The sequence below is a fragment of the Pan paniscus genome, chromosome 9 (genome assembly GCF_029289425.2).
Source record: "Pan paniscus chromosome 9, NHGRI_mPanPan1-v2.0_pri, whole genome shotgun sequence".
In the NCBI taxonomy this organism is placed as follows: Eukaryota; Metazoa; Chordata; class Mammalia; order Primates; family Hominidae; genus Pan; species Pan paniscus.
Genome location: NC_073258.2, coordinates 114,926,976 through 114,944,955, shown reverse-complemented (window position 1 = coordinate 114,944,955; position 17,980 = coordinate 114,926,976). Strand labels below are relative to the sequence as shown.

General features: G+C 46.5%; 1 protein-coding gene across 4 annotated transcripts in view; it reads right to left on the bottom strand.

The window, feature by feature from the left end:
• ZBTB16 (zinc finger and BTB domain containing 16) overlaps positions 1-17,980 on the bottom strand; it is a 195,428-nt gene that overhangs the window by 53,570 nt on the left and 123,878 nt on the right. For all 4 annotated transcript variants that reach the window (XM_003805486.5, XM_034933740.4, XM_034933742.3 and 1 more), the window contains exon 4: positions 14,743-14,829. In XM_003805486.5, the coding sequence (XP_003805534.1) occupies positions 14,743-14,829 (87 nt within the window). The remainder of the gene's footprint in view (positions 1-14,742; positions 14,830-17,980) is intronic.

The following is a 17,980-nucleotide window of genomic DNA, read 5'->3' as shown; positions in this document are numbered from 1 at the left end:
AATAGATAAAGCAGAAAGTAGAACACCTTTGCCCTATAATCCCACTTCTAAAGATAATCATTGTTAACAGGTATAGAGCATTACAGAGTCTTATAGGGTGGCTTTAGTATTTTATATGAAATGGGACCACACTATATAACCTGATTTCTCTAACCAGCTTTTATCATGCAAAACATCATGGACATCTTTCCATACCATCATTGACAGATTCCTTACTTTTGGATATTTAGGTCATTCTCATTGCTTTGCAATTACAAATAATGTTGCAATCAGCATCCCTAAGGAAAGCTTAGAAACTTTGGTACATAAAGGCCAAAGTCGGGGATGAAACGCCAAGGGTTTCTGAGCATTGGCCACACTGTCTCAGGGGCCTGCTGATAACAGGCCCTACTGCCACGGCGGTCGGTGGTTGAGACACTGGTCCCCGGATTCCTCAGGGAGCAACCCTGGGCCCGGCTTGGTGGCACGTACCTCCTTAACTTAGATACCTCCAAAGAGATGCCAAGGTGTGCAATGAACTTTCTCCTCTCCTGGCTGTCTAACTCAGAAGACGTTGTCTCTTCCTCCTCCTCCTCCTCCCCCTCCTCCCACCTCCACTCCCTTTGGGTACCTCTACTTACCCTGCCTCTGTTTTGAATCTCTAAAATAATGTGACAAGTTAATGATGGTACAATTATCTAAATGTTTAACAGACATGTTATCTAAGTGAGTCGGATTGAGATTCCATCCCGCTGACAATAAACATCAATGGTGGAGCAGAAAGCGATAGGCAAATTATAGCAAACCCTGCAATTTCAATGCTATTAACTTTGGAGGAATAACAGCCTTGAGGCCTGTAAACTCTGAATAAAATAGGCCCTTGTGTTTGTCCAACTATTAAATCAAAATGCTACCAACATCCTAGAAAAAACAAGGCGATTTATGGCCTTTCAAGTTTCAGTTACACATTGGTTTTTATTAACTCCTTTCTGTCATCGGGCAGCCATGGCGTCACTAAGGAGAAGGGTGAGAAGTCAGAGAGGAAACACAGGAGTGGATAGTGGGAGAGAGAGGGATAAAGGAGAAGCTTGAGGGGCTGAGCATGGGCACGAGGGGAGACGAGTGGAAACCCGAGATCAAGAACTGAGGTTGATTATTCACGACTCGGATGTGGGGACAATTCTGAGAGTGAAGGGGCAACTCAGACCAGTGAGGACGGTGAGTCCCACCAGATCACCCCAAGAAAACACCAACCTGGAATCCCAGTCCTGCCACTGGATGAGTCGTATTATTTAAGCCTCTCTGAGCCTGTGATTCCTCATCAGTGATGCAGACGGTGAAGCCCCCCTTAGTGGTGTCCTGATGACTATATTGGACCATACATAAAAAGCCACAGTGCTGGGCACAGACCACGTTCTGAATAATAGTCCTCAAAGATCAGACTCTATCCTTCCCCTCCAATTTCTAGAACAGTTTTTAAGAGGCAAAAGATCTTCATCTTTAATCCCTTCTTCAGACACAGTAGGTATTTAATACACTGTTACTGAATAAGCTACTAAATAAAGTGGAGGAATTCTTGTCTACTGGTGAGGGACAGAAACTGCAGGCCTCTAAAAATAACAGTAGCAAGCAGCTACCACTTATGCATACATCAGTCCTCCTTCCCAGGGCTCAGGGCTTCACATGTATGATTTTTTTTTTCTTTCTTTTTTTTTTTTTTTTTGAGACGGAGTCTTGCTCTGTCGCCCAGGCTGGAGTGCAGTGGCGCGATCTCGGCTCACTGCAAGCTCCGCCTCCCGGGTTCACACCATTCTCCTGCCTCAGCCTCCCAAGTAGCTGGGACTACAGGTGCCCGCCACCAAGCCTGGCTAATTTTTTGTATTTTTAGTAGAGACGGGGTTTCACTGTGTTAGCCAGGATGGTCTTGATCTCCTGACCTCATGATCCACCCACCTCGGCCTCCCAAAGTGCTGGGATTACAGGTGTGAGCCACCGTGCCCGGCCCCACATGTATGGTTTTATGTAGTTCTTACAGCAACCATTATGATTATTAATCATAGTTTACAAATGTGAAAAACTAAGGTTGAGAAAAATACAGACCATTAATGCAAGATCAGAATCTTAGGCTGTCCTTGGAACCACAGAACCCCCCAAACAGCACTTTTCTTGCCCAATTCCTACACCCTACCTTTGAGAGAAGCAAGGAAACGAAGCCATTTGTCCCATATGAAGCAAGTCCATAGCAGAGCCAGGATAAGAACCTAGTTCTCCTTCTCCTAATTCATTATTGCTTCCAAACACCATGCTGCCTCCACATCCCCAATGGTAATTTGCAATCACATTTCCACTAGGGTGGGAGGCCGGGGAAGGGCAAGGTCTGTGTCCTGCCCACTGCCCAGCGGCATCCATGGCCGGCATCCCCATCCCGGGGCCCAGCATCCATGGCCGGCATCCCCATCCCGGGGCCCAGCATCCATGTCCAGCATCCCCGTCCCGGGGCCCAGCGGCATCCATGTCCAGCAGCCCCGTCCCAGGGCCCAGCGGCATCCATGTCCGGCATCCCCGTCCCGGGACCTGGCATCCATGTCCGGCATCCCCGTCCCGGGGCCCAGCATCCGTGTCTGGCATCCCGGTCCCAGGTCCCAGCATACATGTCCAAAATCCCTATCCCAGGACCGAGCATCCATGTCTGGCATCGAGAAACACTCAAGATGTCTGTGGAGGAAATGAGCTTCAGCCCTTTCTAATCCAAACCTGCCTTGCTTAAATTCTCCTTCTCCAATCCCAAAAGAGCCAAACACCACTGATCCCCTCAAATCACTGTCCAGGGCAGTGATGCTTCATATAAAATGTGCTGGGGTGATGAAAGGGCAGAGCACAAAGGACTTTCAGGGCAGTGAAGCGGCTATTCTGTATGATACAAAAATGGTGGATGCGTGTCCTTACACGTCTGTCCAAATCCACAGACTGTACACCACCAGGAGTGAACCCTCATGTGAACTGTGGGCCCTGGGTGACAATGATGTGCCAGCGTAGACTCACCAATTGTAACAAATGTACCACCCATGTGGCGTGGGATGTTGATGGTGGGGGAGGCTGTGCACTTGCGTGTGAGGACGGGGGTACAGTGGGAACTCTATACTTTCCATTCCATTTTGCTATAACCTAAAGCTGCTCTTAAAAAAATGAAATTTATTAATTTAAAAAAGAGTATCGGGGGCCCCTCCAGAAGGTGGCCAGAGGGGCCCTGGGAGCCACTAGGGTGAACAATGGAGAGAAAGAATAGCTGGTCTGGGCCAGCAGGAGACGGCTGGGTTGTTCCTCCCTACTCTACAGCAAGCAGCTCCAGCACAGCCGAGAGCCCTGTGCTTGGAAAATAAAACTCTATATTAGGCATCAAATATGCCTTTATAGTAACAGCATGAAATTAGGTCAAGAGTAAATCTATGCTGGGGCACTGACTGTACAAACAGCAGCACATGACCCTCCTCCCAAAGTGCCTATGACGTTCCGCGGCCGTTCTTGAGCCTGAGCTTTCTCATGTTAAATTCCTTGGCACAGAATGTGAAATGCTATACAAATCACCTCTGATATTTATAAAAGTCAAATGCTATTATGTTTTCAATGGGGAGGTCACAGCAAACCACATGGAGTCTGCCTGTCCCTCTGATGACTCACTGTCCTGTCCTCCCTGATACCCTCCACCTTGGACAGAGGTTTGAGGCTCGTTTGGATTTTTTTTTTTTTTTCATGTAAAGTTTAGGTAGATTAAGTTATTTGTCATCATCTGGCCCCCTCCCAGCTCCTCTGGGACCAGCCACTGGGAGGCTGTTCTTGAGAGCAGGAACTAGAACAGTTGCCAGTTTTCCTATCATTACAGGACTCCTTGGTGCCCAGCACTGTCCCTCGTGCCAAGCTCAGGGCAGGAGGGGGCAAGGCCAGCAGCTATCCTGAGGGAAGGAGCGTTGCTGCTCACCCTTTTAAATCCTCTGCCTTCTGCACTCCAGCCTGGGCGACAGAGCGAGACTCTGTCTCAAAAATAATAATTAAAATAAAATAAATCCTCTGTCTTGCCTGCTACTCCCACCCCACCCCCTGCCCCCACCATGATCACCCACTACAGAAAATTCTCCAAACAAGGACTTCATTTTCTACTCTGAAGTTCAGAGCCAGGGACTGTCCCTGAAGCTTCCTCCAAATATTATTAACATATCAGGAGAGGGGCCAGTGCAAGCAGGCAGCCAACACCAAGGTTGGAGAGACAGTTCTGCACCTCCAAAGGGGGAGGCCACACAGTGCAAAGAGAGAGAGAGAGACAAAGAGAGAGAAACAGAGAGTGGGGGGAAGACAGAGTATATGCCTCCTAGACTCCTTCACACTGAAATGAAGAGGACCCTTTGGGTGGGGTTCCCTCCAATGCCCACTCCCTGCTAGAAGGGAAGGGCAGAGTCCACAGCATGGACCCTCAGCCGCCAGAGGTATGCTGTTTCTGGACTGCAAGACTCTTGCAGCCGACAACACAGTGGATGAGAACCAGCATCTCAACATTTGCATCTGGTTGAGTGGCTTCCCCTGTGACGCAGTAATGTGGAAACTAAGCAACTTTTTCTAGGCCAGTAAAAGAAAGTACTTATTTTGTAGTCACAGTGGAGAGAACCTTGGGCTGAACTCGTGGGCCCTAATTCTAGTTTGGATTGTGTGTTCTTAACTGACCCCCTTTTTCAAATAGGGGCTTTGATCCATTGATCCGCACATGAGAGCTGATGCCCAGGCCCCCACAGGGAGGGAAGACAATACTAAAATGTGGGCTCTGGGGTACAGAAGCCCAAGGCACACATTCAAGTCCTGCCCCAGATTGGTCTTCCTTAACCTTTCTGGGACTCAGTTTTCTCTGGCAAAGATTAGGGAAGAAAAAAGGTCTATATTTTTGGACTATAGTGAAGACTTAATAAAAATCATAACTCAAAAGTATCCAAAAGAGTACAGCTATTGAATTATCTGTACCTAAGGCAAGTTCAACCTACATGCTCATTTCCTTCACAACACCGTAACCTTCAGGAAGGCAGGGCCCAATTTCTGTTCACTATTATGTATTAAGTCCACAAAGCACCTAGCATACAGTAGGTACTTAAAAACTCAGAGAATGAGGAAATGAAGGAACTACAGGATAAGCCAGCTACACAGGCTAGTCTCACAGCAAACTTGAGTCACTCACCTGGCAGACCTTGCAGGGCAGGTTGAGGGCTGGAGGAGAGAGCTGAATTCCTCCAGGGTAAGTCTAGGGTCTAGTTCGACCTAGTACCCTGGGCCTGCAGAGGGTGCCCTTAAGCTTCCCAGCCTCAGAACTTCTAAACCTAGGAATGACCTTAGCTATCTTTGTCTGTTTCTTTGCCTCTTTTTTCTTACTGGCGAAAAGGTAGGATGAGGTGGAAGGTTCTATTTGAAGAAGTCAAGAGACAGGGAATACCCAGGTTCCTGGTGATAGCAGACATGGTTCAGGACCCTACCAGGAACCCAAAATTCCTGAGCCTTTGAGGGCACCAGTCACTGAAGCCTCCTCTTAAGATGTAGAAGGGCACAGGCCTGGTGCTCCTGGAGGCTGGTACACCTGCTTAGTCTCAATTCCAGTTTTGCGGCCTGTCTGGCCTGGGTTTACACATCACCTGTTTAGACACCAACAGGGAATGGTTCCTTTGGGAAGCTTTGGGCATTCCAGACCTCAGGGCCTTAAGATCTACCAAATCTGCTCCCTGAGATTGCTCAAAGTGTGGAGCTTCAATCTGCCCTCACTTCTTTCAACTGCACTGAGAGGGCCCCAGTGGCTGTTAACTCAGTGGGCACATTGCAAATGTCCTCTTGGCCGGAGGACATAGTCAGGGATCCTGGAAGACCTCACCATGGCCTTGCAAAGCAGGTGTATACTGTTCCTATTCCTCCAACACCATCCTCACTGACTTGGCCCCGTCAACCTATCCAGTGGGGGAAATTCATGTTCTCAGAAGCCTCTGAGGAAGACCAGGATGATGCGATGAGAGAAACTGGCACCTCCATTTCCTGAGCACTTACTCCATGCGAGGCCTATATTGAGATTATCCAATCTGTGATGGGGCTGGAATTGGAATCTAGATAGTCTGACACCAGATCCCAAGTTCTGGGTCACTGTGCACCAAATACCCTGCACTTGACACTCTGACTTTAGGCTTCATGGGGTTCCTCTTCCCTGCAATCTGCATGACAAGCCTGCACCACTCTGTTAGGGCTCAAACTTTCCTAGGAAGTAATGTCCTCTAGAGATCATCCCATCCACTTCCCTGCCTTCAGGCAGGTCTCTTGTCCCCAGGCAGTCATTTGCCCATCCCCCTTTCCTGCTCCCTGACTCCCTCAGTCTCTCTGGCCAGGCCCACACAGACCAGCCCTGGCCCCAACTCCCCCATGTTCACAGTACCAATAGGTGGCTGCTCTGGGTCCCCTACAGATGGACTGAAAGAGTTGAAGGTTCCTACAGGTCACCCTCATGGCCTCTTCACTCAGACCTCCCATTTTCTCCCGAGGGCATGCTGAAGACTGCCCGGCCTCCTACCTTGGAGCTCAGCAGCCAAGTTATCTCGCTGCCCTCTAATTAACACCACCGGATCCTGTCTGTTGCCCCCAGGCCTGTTCAAGTCCCAAATGGGGATGTACAGTGGCTTGAACAACATTATGATTTGTAAAACCCACTCCTAATTAGTTTGACTTTGAATAAAGAGGGTAATTATTTTTAAATTTATTAACTGCTGCCTGGCCAGAGAAGTTTCCAGATCAAATGACATGGAGAAGCTATTTCTGCTCAGTGATGCAGCAATTTATATTACTGATCGGTCATTAAAACCTCTGGCACAAAACCACTTGTGTTTCCTGAGCCAAGATAGTGTCCGTGTGTCAAATTTCAAACCCAGAGAATAAATTAAGCCATTAATGGTATTTATCAGTTTATCTGGACTTAAAGAACTACTTACTAATTTAAGACATTCCTGATATAGAAGCCAGGTGGTGCACTGGGTGTGCATGGGGGTGTGCACGTGCACGTATGTGTGTTTTCTCACTTTTATTTTACTGAACAGTGTAAAAAAAATTCTGATGTGTAAATGAAGTACAAGCATCTCGGGAACTGCCTAGCTGTTAATTCCTCACTGCTCTGCAACCCAAACATTTTGGAAGCAGCAGTGTTTTGCAATATGTATTTGTCATAATATAAAAGGTGTAAAATGATCTCTGTTTATCTCCTCAAAGCCTTCGTTGTACCAAAACAGAAAACTGAATGTGACAACAAAGCCTGAGCCCAGCCCAACCATAAGCGTGGCCTCCTAGAACACCAGCTTGAGCCCGTCAAGATCTTGAGGGCAGGGGGCAAGGAGGGGTCACACACACCAGGACAGAAATCCAGGTCAAATAGGGTCAAAAGGGTGAGATGTGAACATGCCATTCTCTTGGATAGGCTGGAATTGGAAATAGTTTCCATTAAATTCATTTTCCAGTTTCAAGAATACCTGTACGACACCATAACCACCTGCCCTATGCAAAGCCACACGTGAGCTCCATGAACTCCCACATGGCAGCCTTGGATATGAAACTGATCTGATTCAGGCAAACTGTATCCTACTCCAGGAGGAGGATGTACACATCAGGGTGTTGGGGCTTCTTAGTGCAATGGGGCACAGGGTTCCAAAAGAGCTCTTCCCAGGCAGGGCCATGAACTCAATGACCTCTAAACAGGATCACCCTGAACCAATCAGCCTACAGACTCCTGGACAACACTCAGTCAGTGCGGAGGCAGCCAGGGAGTAGTAGAAAGAACACTTGAGTTGGAGTTGGGTCAAGTTCCAGTTCTCTACTTCCTAGTGGGTAGTGTCTAGGCCTCCATGGTCTCATCTGTTAAATGGGTGTAATCAAGGAAATTGTTTTATAAACTAAGGTAGCAAAAATATCAAGTGGCATTGGCAGTATTTTTACTGTCCCAGGGTCTCCATTCCTTCTCTTTTTCAGAGCTCTTCCCTACCTACTCTCCCGTTGGCTTCCCAATGGTACCTGGTCTCCCACCTGGCTTTTCCCACTCCAATAGCTTTAGTGACATTTTCAGCGCTCCCTGTCATCAGGCAACTCCCTTCCTCCTGGGACCCCTTTCCTGGAACAGAGAGGGCAAATAGATTTCAGACTGTATTCTCTCATTGATTATTAGGGGAACTAAAAATCCACCTGAGTTCAGCAGGAAGTAGCGCTATGAGTGATGAATGAGCTCTGCCACATGTCAGAAAGAGTCACCATGGTCACACAGGACCCCTCTTTGCCAGCCCTATCCTGAGGGTAAAACTGCTGTCGTATCTCCCCTCGGCACTGAGCACGACACCTGCCCCACACAAGGAAGTGGCTCTTCCCTGCTGGGGGAGCTCGCCCACAGCTCACACTAAGGCTGGCAGGGAGCCCTTCTCAAAGCATCCACCTTGGTGTCTCACCCCTAATTTGGATTCATTTTCTCCATTCCCCATCCTTTCAAGAGCTCAGTTTACTCAATCTTTATTGAGCACACCACATGTGGCCTATTGAGCAAGCCACATTTTACCTCAACATCAGCAGGGGGCACTTGGTAGCTGACCTCTCCCTCCTCCAGCTGAGGAGCCCCATCCACAAGATCTCTGGGGAAAAAACAAAAGGCCCAGACCACCACATTCAGACCTTCAGCTTCTTTCAAGAACAGGGCATGTGCCTGAGTTGGTCACCATCATATCCCCAGCAGGTGCCAGGCACACAGGGGGTGCTCCATACGTCTGGGGTCCGCCTAGGAACAGCCTCCACAGCTGCTCATCCCTCGGGGACTCAGCTTGCTCCCCTGCCCCTGGCTGAGAGGGCAGCTGGCTCCCTGCTGCTGCAAATTTAATCTGGATGGACAGAATTAAGCTGCTTGGCAAAGCTGGCTCACAGCTCATTCCCCCAGATTAGAACTCTCAGAGTGGGATTCTCAGTTACATGCGGTCTAGCAATAAGAAAATGGCTGGGACCCTGGGAGACCCGGTTCTCCCCTTGCTTTCATGACAACCACCTCTGGAACCCTGGGCAAAATAACCTAGCCAGGTCACTTTCTCTATAACTGAGCTAGGGAGATGCTGACTGGAATGACAGCTCACCTGTAAAGCTCCCCTCCCATCATGACAGGGCAAGGCCCCTCCAGACCAAAGCTCAAGATGCCAGTCAGGAGGCATGTTTTCCACTCAGAAAAGGCAAGGACAAGAACGCTGAAATACTGACGACAATAATCTTAACAGCAGCTGACTGGTGTTCTTCCTTCTTCCACTTTAGTCCCCTGTGGTAGCTTGTTTCCAAAGATGACTGCCATCAATTCCTCCTTCCCTATAGGTTTCTGTCACTTCCCTACTGAGAAGGAGAGTCCAGCCTTCCACCGCCTTCAATCTGGGGCTGACCTATGACTATCTGATTGATGACATATGGTAGAAGTAATGCTGTGTACTTCCAGCCTAGCTTTTAAGAGGGCTGGCAGTTCCTGTGTCCTGACTCCTGGAAACCTGAGCTGTCACACAGCAAGTCCAGGTTACTCTGCTGAAGAGAGAAGCCACGCAAAGGAACACTGAGACTCAGATAATTGAGTGAAGGAGCCATCTTGGACATCCAGCCCAGTCGAGTCTTCAGATGACACCAGCTCCAGCCATTACCTGATGGAAACCACATGAGACCCCAAGTGAAAACCACCCAGCTGAGCCCAGTTATCCAAAGAACTGTCAGAGACAATAACACTTTATTGTTTTAAGCTACTATTGGAGTGGTTTGTTACATGACAACACTCTCTATGGTCAGTCCTCAACACAAGAGCCAGAATAATCTTTTAAACACATAAATCAAGTCATGTCATTCTCCCAGTCAAAACCCTCCAATGGACTACTTTTCCCCCTTCCCTATAAATGCACATCTGTGTGTGTATATGTATTATATCTCAGTAAAGCTACGTATGCGTGTGTGTGTGTATGTGCGTGCATGCATGTGTGTATAGTCAAATGTCACTTAGTGATAAGGATATGTTCTGAGAAATGTTTCATTAGACAATTTTGTCTTAAATAGGGCACAGTGAGCCAAAAGAGCCCTGCCCATGACAAGGCAGTGAGCTAAATGATCCTGAGCCTTTTAGCCCATGGACAACACTCAGTCAACGTGCAGGCAGCTGGGGAGTCGTGGAAAGAGCACGTGAGTTGGGTCAAGTTTCAGCTCTCCACTTCCTAGTGGGTAGCTTCTAGGCTACATCCTAGAGCACACTTACATAAGCCTAGATGGTACGGCCTTCTACACACCTAGGCTATATGGGACAGCCAATTGTTTCTAGACTTCAAACCTTTACAGCATGCTACTGTACTAAACACTGCAGGCAATTATAACACAGTGGTAAGTATTTACATATCTAAACACATCTAAATGTAGAAAAGGCACAGTAAAAATACAGTATTATAATCTTATGAGACCACTGTCATATATGCAATCCATTGTTGACCAAAATGTTATTATTATATGGTGTAATATAGTTTGGACATTTGTCCTGTCCAAATCTCATGTTGAACTGTAATCCCCATTGCTGGAGGTGGGGCCTGGTGGGAGGTGATTGGATCATGGGGGTGGATTTCTCCTGAATGGTTTAGCACCAACCTCTTGGTGCTATTCTCATGACAATGAGTGAGTTCTCTTAGATAACTGGTCATTTAAAAGTGTACAGCTGTTTCTCCCTCACCCAACTCTCTCTCTCTAGCTCCTGCTCTGGCCACGTGACATGCCTGCACCCCCTTTGCCTTCCACCATGATTGTAAGCTTCCTGAGGCCTCCCCAGAGCCTGAGCAGATGCCAGCATCATGCTTCCTGGAAAGCCTGCAGAACTGTGAGCCAATTAAACCTCTTTGTAAATTACCCAGTCTCATGCATTTCTTTACAGCAATGCAAGAACGGCTTAATACATGGCACGTCACTCTGTTTGTGTGTGTATGTATACACATGTGTGTATATATATGTGTGTGTGTGTGTGTGTGTATATATATGAGAGAGAGGTGGCATGAGTGATGCCAGTGACTCTTCCTGACACTGGCAGAGCTCATTTATATACATGTACACACCCATGCCACTTTTCAGAGACCTAATACACATACCATTTAATATAAAATTCATGTCTTTTAAAGTGTACAGTTCAACTAATACACAGAATGGTCCCCGACTTAGGATTTTTCAAGTTTATAATTGTGGGAAACCATCACAGTTTTGAAGTAATGTACAGGATATAATAAATTCCATGAGATCTTCAACACTTTTATTATAAAATAGGTTTTATATTAGATGATTTTGCCCGACTGTTGGCTAATGTAAGTGTTCTGAGCACATTTAAGGTAGGCTAGGCTAAGCTATGATGTTCAGTAGGTTAGTTGGATTAAATGCATTTTCAGTTTATTATCTTTTCTACTTATGATGGGTTTATCAGGACACAGTCCCATTCTAAGTTGAGGAGCCTCAGTATTCGAAGCTGTGCAGTCATCACCACAATCAATTTTAGAACATTTTCATCACTCCATGAAGAAACTCCAGCTCCATCGGCAGTCGCTCTCAATTTCCTCGCAACTTCCCCAGCCCCTGGCACCTACTAATTTACTTTCTGTCTCTGTAGATTTGCCTATTCTAGATATTTTACATGAACAGAATCATTTTGCATCTGGCTTCTTTCATGGAGCATGTTCAAGTTCATCTGTGTTGTAGTATGTATCAGTACTTCATTCCTTTTTAAGGCCAAATAGTATACCATGGTATGAATATACCACACTTTGTTTATCCATTCACCAATTGATAGACATTGGGTTGTTTCCATTTTTTGGCTATTATGAATAATGCTGCTATAAACATTCACGTACAGGTTCTTGTGTGAACATATCTTCTCACTTCTCTTGGCTGTATACCTAAAAGAAGAACTGCTGCATCGTATGATAATTCTGTGTTTAACCTTTTTTTTTTTTTTTTTTTTGAGACGGAGTCTCACTCTGACGCCAGGCTGGAGTGCAGTGGCTCAATCTCAGCTCACTGCAACTTCTGACTCCCTGGTTCAAGTGATTCTCCTGCCTCAGCCTCCCAAGTAGCTGAGATTACAAGCACATGCCACCAGGCCCAGCTAATTTTTGTATTTTTTTAGTAGAGACGGGCTTTCACCATGTTGGCCAGGATGGTCTCGATCTCCTGACCTCGTGATCTGCCTGCCTCAGCTAACCTCTTGAGGAATTGCCAGAATGTTTTCCAAAGTGGCTACACCATTTTACACTCCCATGAGAGTTCTGGTTTTTCCACATCTTTGATAACACTTGTAACTATCTGTATTTTTTCTTGTAGCCACATTGTAGTGGGTGTGAAGCAGTATCTCACTGTGGTTTTGATTTGCATCTCTCTGATGGTGAATGCAGTTGAGCATCTTTTTCATGTGCTCATTGGCTATTTGTCTATCTTTGGAGACACGTCTGTTCAGAACCTTTGCCCATTATTTAATTTGATTATTTGTTTATGTTTTTTGAATTATAAGCCCTCTTTCTATTTCTAGCTATAAGTTCCTCATCAAATATATGATTTGCAAATATTTTGTCACCCTCCAAAGGACTCAGCACATGCAGAGTAAAACCCAAATCTTTTACCAGGGCTGAGAGACTTGACAGATCCTGTCCTCATCCCTCACCACTCTCTACACGTCACTCCCAGCTCTCTGGCCACCACTGCTCTGAGTGTGGGTCCTTAAACTTGTCAGGCTTGATCCAGCCTCAGGGCTTCTGCAAGTGCTCACTCCCTTTGCTTAGACATTCTTCCCAGAAATTTTTGAGTGGCTCACTCCTTCACTTTTTAAGACTCTGCCCAGATACCACCTTCTTGGAGAGGCCTTCCCTAACCATTTTATCCACAACATTTCTCCCTAAATATCCACAATATTTCTTTTCTCCCTATTATTCTCTACTCCTTATCCTTTTCTAGTAGCACTTAATATGTATAAGCAGACATGATATCGTATATTTATTTGCTGATTCTGTCTCCCAGCTAGAAGCTCAGTTCCATGAGAGGCAGCAATGTTGTCTGTCTCATGCATTACTACATCTTAAATGCCTAAACAGTGCCAGCACCTTGTCAAAACTCAATAAATATCTATTACATTAAATATACCTACTACTATTTATTGAGTGCTTACTATGAGCCGAACACTCCATGAAATACTTCAAATAAAATACCTTATTTCATCCCCACAACAACCCTAATGCTATGAGGTAGACACTAATATTACTCCACTTTTCTAACAGATGAGAAATCTAAATTAAGAGAGTTTAAATAATTTATCCATGGCCCCACAAATAGGAAGTAGCAGAGTCAGGATTAAACCCATGCAGTCTCAGCTCTGAACTATAAGACTCTACCACGCCTGTCCCCACTACCAACTCCAGCAAGTCACTTTCCCTCCTTTCAGCCTCAGTTTCCTCATCTATGACATAAGAGTAGCTTCCAACCTTACCTTACAGGGTTACTGAGAGATTGGCCAGATGGGATCACGTAAAGCAGTGGTCCCCAACCTTTTAGGCACCAGGGACCAGTTTTATGGAAGACAACCTTTTCACATACAGCGGGGTACAGGAGGGTGGTCCTGGGATGATTTAAGCACATTACATTTATTGTGTACTTTATTTCTATTATTACATTATAATATATAATGAACTAATTATACAACTCACATAATGTAGAATTAGTGAGAGCCCTGAGCTTGTTTTCCTGCAACTAGATGGTCCCATCTGGGGGTGACAAGAGACAGTGACAGATCATCAGGCATTAGATTCTCATAAGGAGCATGCAACCTTGATCCCTTGCATGCACAGTTCACAATAGGATTTGTGCTCCTATGAGAATCTAATGCTGCTGCTGCTGCTGCTGCTGCTGCTCTGACATGAGGAGGAGCTCAGGTGGTAATGCGAGCAATGAGGAACAGCAGTAAATACAGATGAAGTTTCACTTGCCTGCCCACTGCTCGCCTCTTGCCATGCAGCCTGGTTCCTAACAGACCACCACAGACACCAGTCCATGATCCCAGGGTTGGGGACCCCTGACATAAAGCACTGAGAACAGTGCCTGCCTCACTGTGAGTGTTAAGTGTGAGCTGCTGTGATGATGTGATGACAACGACTCTGATCACAATGATCAGATGACTTTGGTGCGGTGAAATCAATCCCTTTGAAATCAAATAAAGCTCTATCATCGTGAGTTAATGTTGTTCAAATGCATCCTGCGTACACGCTGATTTTAGACAATGTCTCAGCTCTCGCAGAGGGAGGACCAGCCAACTGTGGCCACACGAGGGTTTCAGTTTCATCAGATGGGTGTGAGAGATTTCCTGACCAAGGGAAGAAGATGTTTTGATAACAACACAGACTAAGGCCTCAACAAGAGCATACTAGATACCTCCAAGAACATGAGATCTCGGTGGCCGGTTAGAGACAGATCTTGGCCTAATCTAGGACAGCCATTCTCATGGGGCCATGTCATACTTGTAAACTTCTGCTGGGCCAGCCACACAGACAAGAGTAGCTGAACGTGGCAGAAGCCCATCCTACTCACAGCTCGCCCAGGAAATTACTGGATGTCACATTTGCTAAAAAGAGGTTGCCACCCAGACAGTTCATGTCCATGTGCTACCAACACTGTGGAAAACCTGAAGAACAGGAATCCAAGTCAACTCACCAGTATGGGTCTGCCTGTGTGTCTCCAGGGCATCCTCCTTCGAAAACTGTGCACCGCACTGATCACAGACAAAGGCTTTGGCACCCGCTGAAAGAAAGGAGAGGCAGTTACCACTAGAGCAATAGTCCACTGGTGAGCGGGGAGGTCCTGGGCCACAACTGTGCAGGTAGACACTAGGGGAGGGGACTGGACACCTGCAAAAATCCTGAGTGAGGGATCATCCATGGCTCAGACCCTCCTCCAAGAGGTGAGCATTCACCCAACTGAATTCTGAATGCCCTTGTCTAGGGCTCTTCTAGAGAGAAGGAGAAACAAAATCAGAACAACCAAGATAAACAGAAATGGGTTCCAAGTTAGATACCTCAAGAAGAAGGAGGATCTGAAGACCTAGCTCCAGGTGATGGGGGGACAGGAGAAAAATGATACCAACACAGGGAAATGTGCCCTGTTGCCTAAACTGTACTTTATGGGAATGTAAGAATTGCTGACATACCTCAACCTGGATGTCCATGGGGACCTCTGACTCAGTGTGTCCAAAACTAAACTCATCGTCTGTCCCCCAACTGCCACCTGCATCTGACCATTTAAAACCCCTGAATGGCTCCCCTGTGCCTGGAGAACAAGGTCCAAACTCCTTACTGTGACTCACAAAGCATTCCTGGGTGTGCTCCTCTTTCCTGCTTCGTCTCTCACACCTCACTCTTGCTCTCTTTTCTCCAGCTACACTGAACCACGCGGGCTGCCTGGAGGAACCGTGTTCTTCCTCATTGCTAGGCCTGTGCATATTCTTCTGCATGTCCTCTGCCTCTGACATTCTCCCATGCTTCTCTGGCTGCTATGGTGCAGTTGGAGCTCCTGTTCATCATTCATGCATCAACTTCAATACCCGGGCCCCCGACTGTAGGTGAGGCAATGCTCCTTTATGCTCCCATAGCACCTGATATGTTCCAGCTCTCGGCCCTTTATGTGCTCCATTTTAAATGCCTATGGCCCTGTCCTTCTCTCTCACCACACCGTAAGCTCCCTGGAGGAGGGACTGTGTCATCTTGTACACAGCTGCATCTGCCTGACACACAGTGGAAACCTATTACTATACATATTTGTGGAATAAATAAAATTAATTCAGTGCAACTCAATTTAATAAACTTTCTCAGAACTGTTATTTAGAAGGCTTAAAGTGATAATGCCACCATGTCAAGATGAAACAGTACTTTTTATCACTGGCTAATAGTCTTCATGGCTCTACTATATTATCTGATCCAGGGGTCAGCTGTCACAAGTCTTGGCATTTTTCCTTCAAGATGTCTGGTAGATGCATTCTTCCACTGCGTTGGGTGCAGTGATTCCACTGCAATCACCACCCCATTCAGGCCCTTGCTGCGTCACACTCAGAACACTGTAAGACGCAAGGTGGTTTCCACACCACCAGCCACCCGCAATCTACTCAACAGATGCAGGTTCCTCTACAGCCACCTGATTCCTCACACGTTCTTACTCAAGAAGATACAACGCCTCCCAATGTGTACTGATTCTAAATTCCTCTACTTGGCTTCAAGGCCTTCCATAACCTGTCCCGGTTAGCCACCCACCTCCATAGGTAAGCTGTCCTCACCGGCCCTCTCTGGGCACCACTTACCTTCCCAGAGTCTCTGTGCCTGAGCAATGTTCAGTCCCATTCTTCCATCTGTTCGAATCCCACTTCATTTTCATGGCCACAGTTTGTGGACATCAAGCACTCCAGTCCCTTACTCTTCTGTCCTTTCCAATCTGCCACTGCACTCTGTTCAACACGTCTTAGCACTTTGTTGTTGTTGTCATTGTTTTTGAGATAGGGTCTCTGTCTGTCACCAAGGCTGGAGTACAGTGGTACAATCATAGCTTATGGCAGCCTCAACCTCCTAGTTTCAAGCGATCCTCCCACCTCAGCCTCCTGAGTAGCTGGGACTACAGGTGCATGCCACCATGCCTGACTAATTCTGTTTTTTTGTTTATTTTATTTTATTTTATTTTATTTATTTATTTTAAAGAGATGAGGTCTCACTGTGTTTCCCAGGTTGGTCTTGAGCTCCTGGGCTCAAGCGATCCTCCTACCTTGGTCTCCCAAAGTGCTGGGGGATTCCAGGTGTGAGCCACTGTGACTGGTCATCTTAGCTCTTCTTTAAATATGCCTGTGTTTTAGTTTTGTATTGAAGCCTCGTACGAGCCAGAACTACTTGTTACACAAATTTGTAGCCCACAGTGCTGTTTCAAATCACCTCAGATTTCCTGAGGGTTGACTATATGCCAGGCATGACGCTAAATGCTTAGTATGTATGGTTTGTCCCAACAACCACCATTTATAGTACATGCTATCATTACCTCCATGTAGCAGATGAGTAAATTCAAGCTCAGAGAGGTTAAGCACTTTGCCCAATGCCACACAGTGGTTAACATAGTAAAGGTGAATTCAAACACAGGCAGCCTGATTTCAGAGCCTGATTTCAGAGTAAGCCCCGTACCCTTCGGCCTCCCTGGGGTTCCATCTGCAAAGATGTTTTGTGGATAAGACTCCATGGGTGGGGTGTGAGCTCCCATCTCTGAATGAAAATTCAATTTACCTATTTTACACATCAGGGCTTTGGGGTTGGAAAAATGACTCCACTACTTTTCTAGAAATTTGAAAACCTCTGCCTTGGAGAATCAGCACACACTGAAGGAATGTAACTCCAAATACAAGCTGTTCCAGCACAGACTTCAATACCAATGAATGCTTCTTGCAGTGAAGAACATGAGGACCCCAGAGGAGGTCTAGAATGTGGGGTCCTCTGGGGGTATCGACTTTCTCTATCTCACTGACACCTATCTTCTACTGATGAGCAGGATATACTCTAGTAGGTGCTCAATAAATGTGAGTCGACTGGCTGGATAAGTGGGTGATAAAGTACCCCAGGGAAGATATGAACTCACTTTTCCTGAAGAGCTTTAAAAATAAATATTGTCATTTGCCTTAGGTGGCTGGGGTTGAATTTCACCTGAAGGCAGGGAGAATCCCATGGTGACCTCTGGGTGTCCCTTCACGCCACAGGGCATCCTCAGGCCAAGCACCTGGTACACGGCATAAGAGAGCTTTGAAGAAAGAGCCAAGAAAACTTCTAGCCCCCAGTGACAGCAAAGCAGTCACGATGTGTGTTCACAGGGGTAGCAGCCAAGACTACCTTTCATCCATTTACACTGGAAATGCAGAAAGCACCTCCAAGAG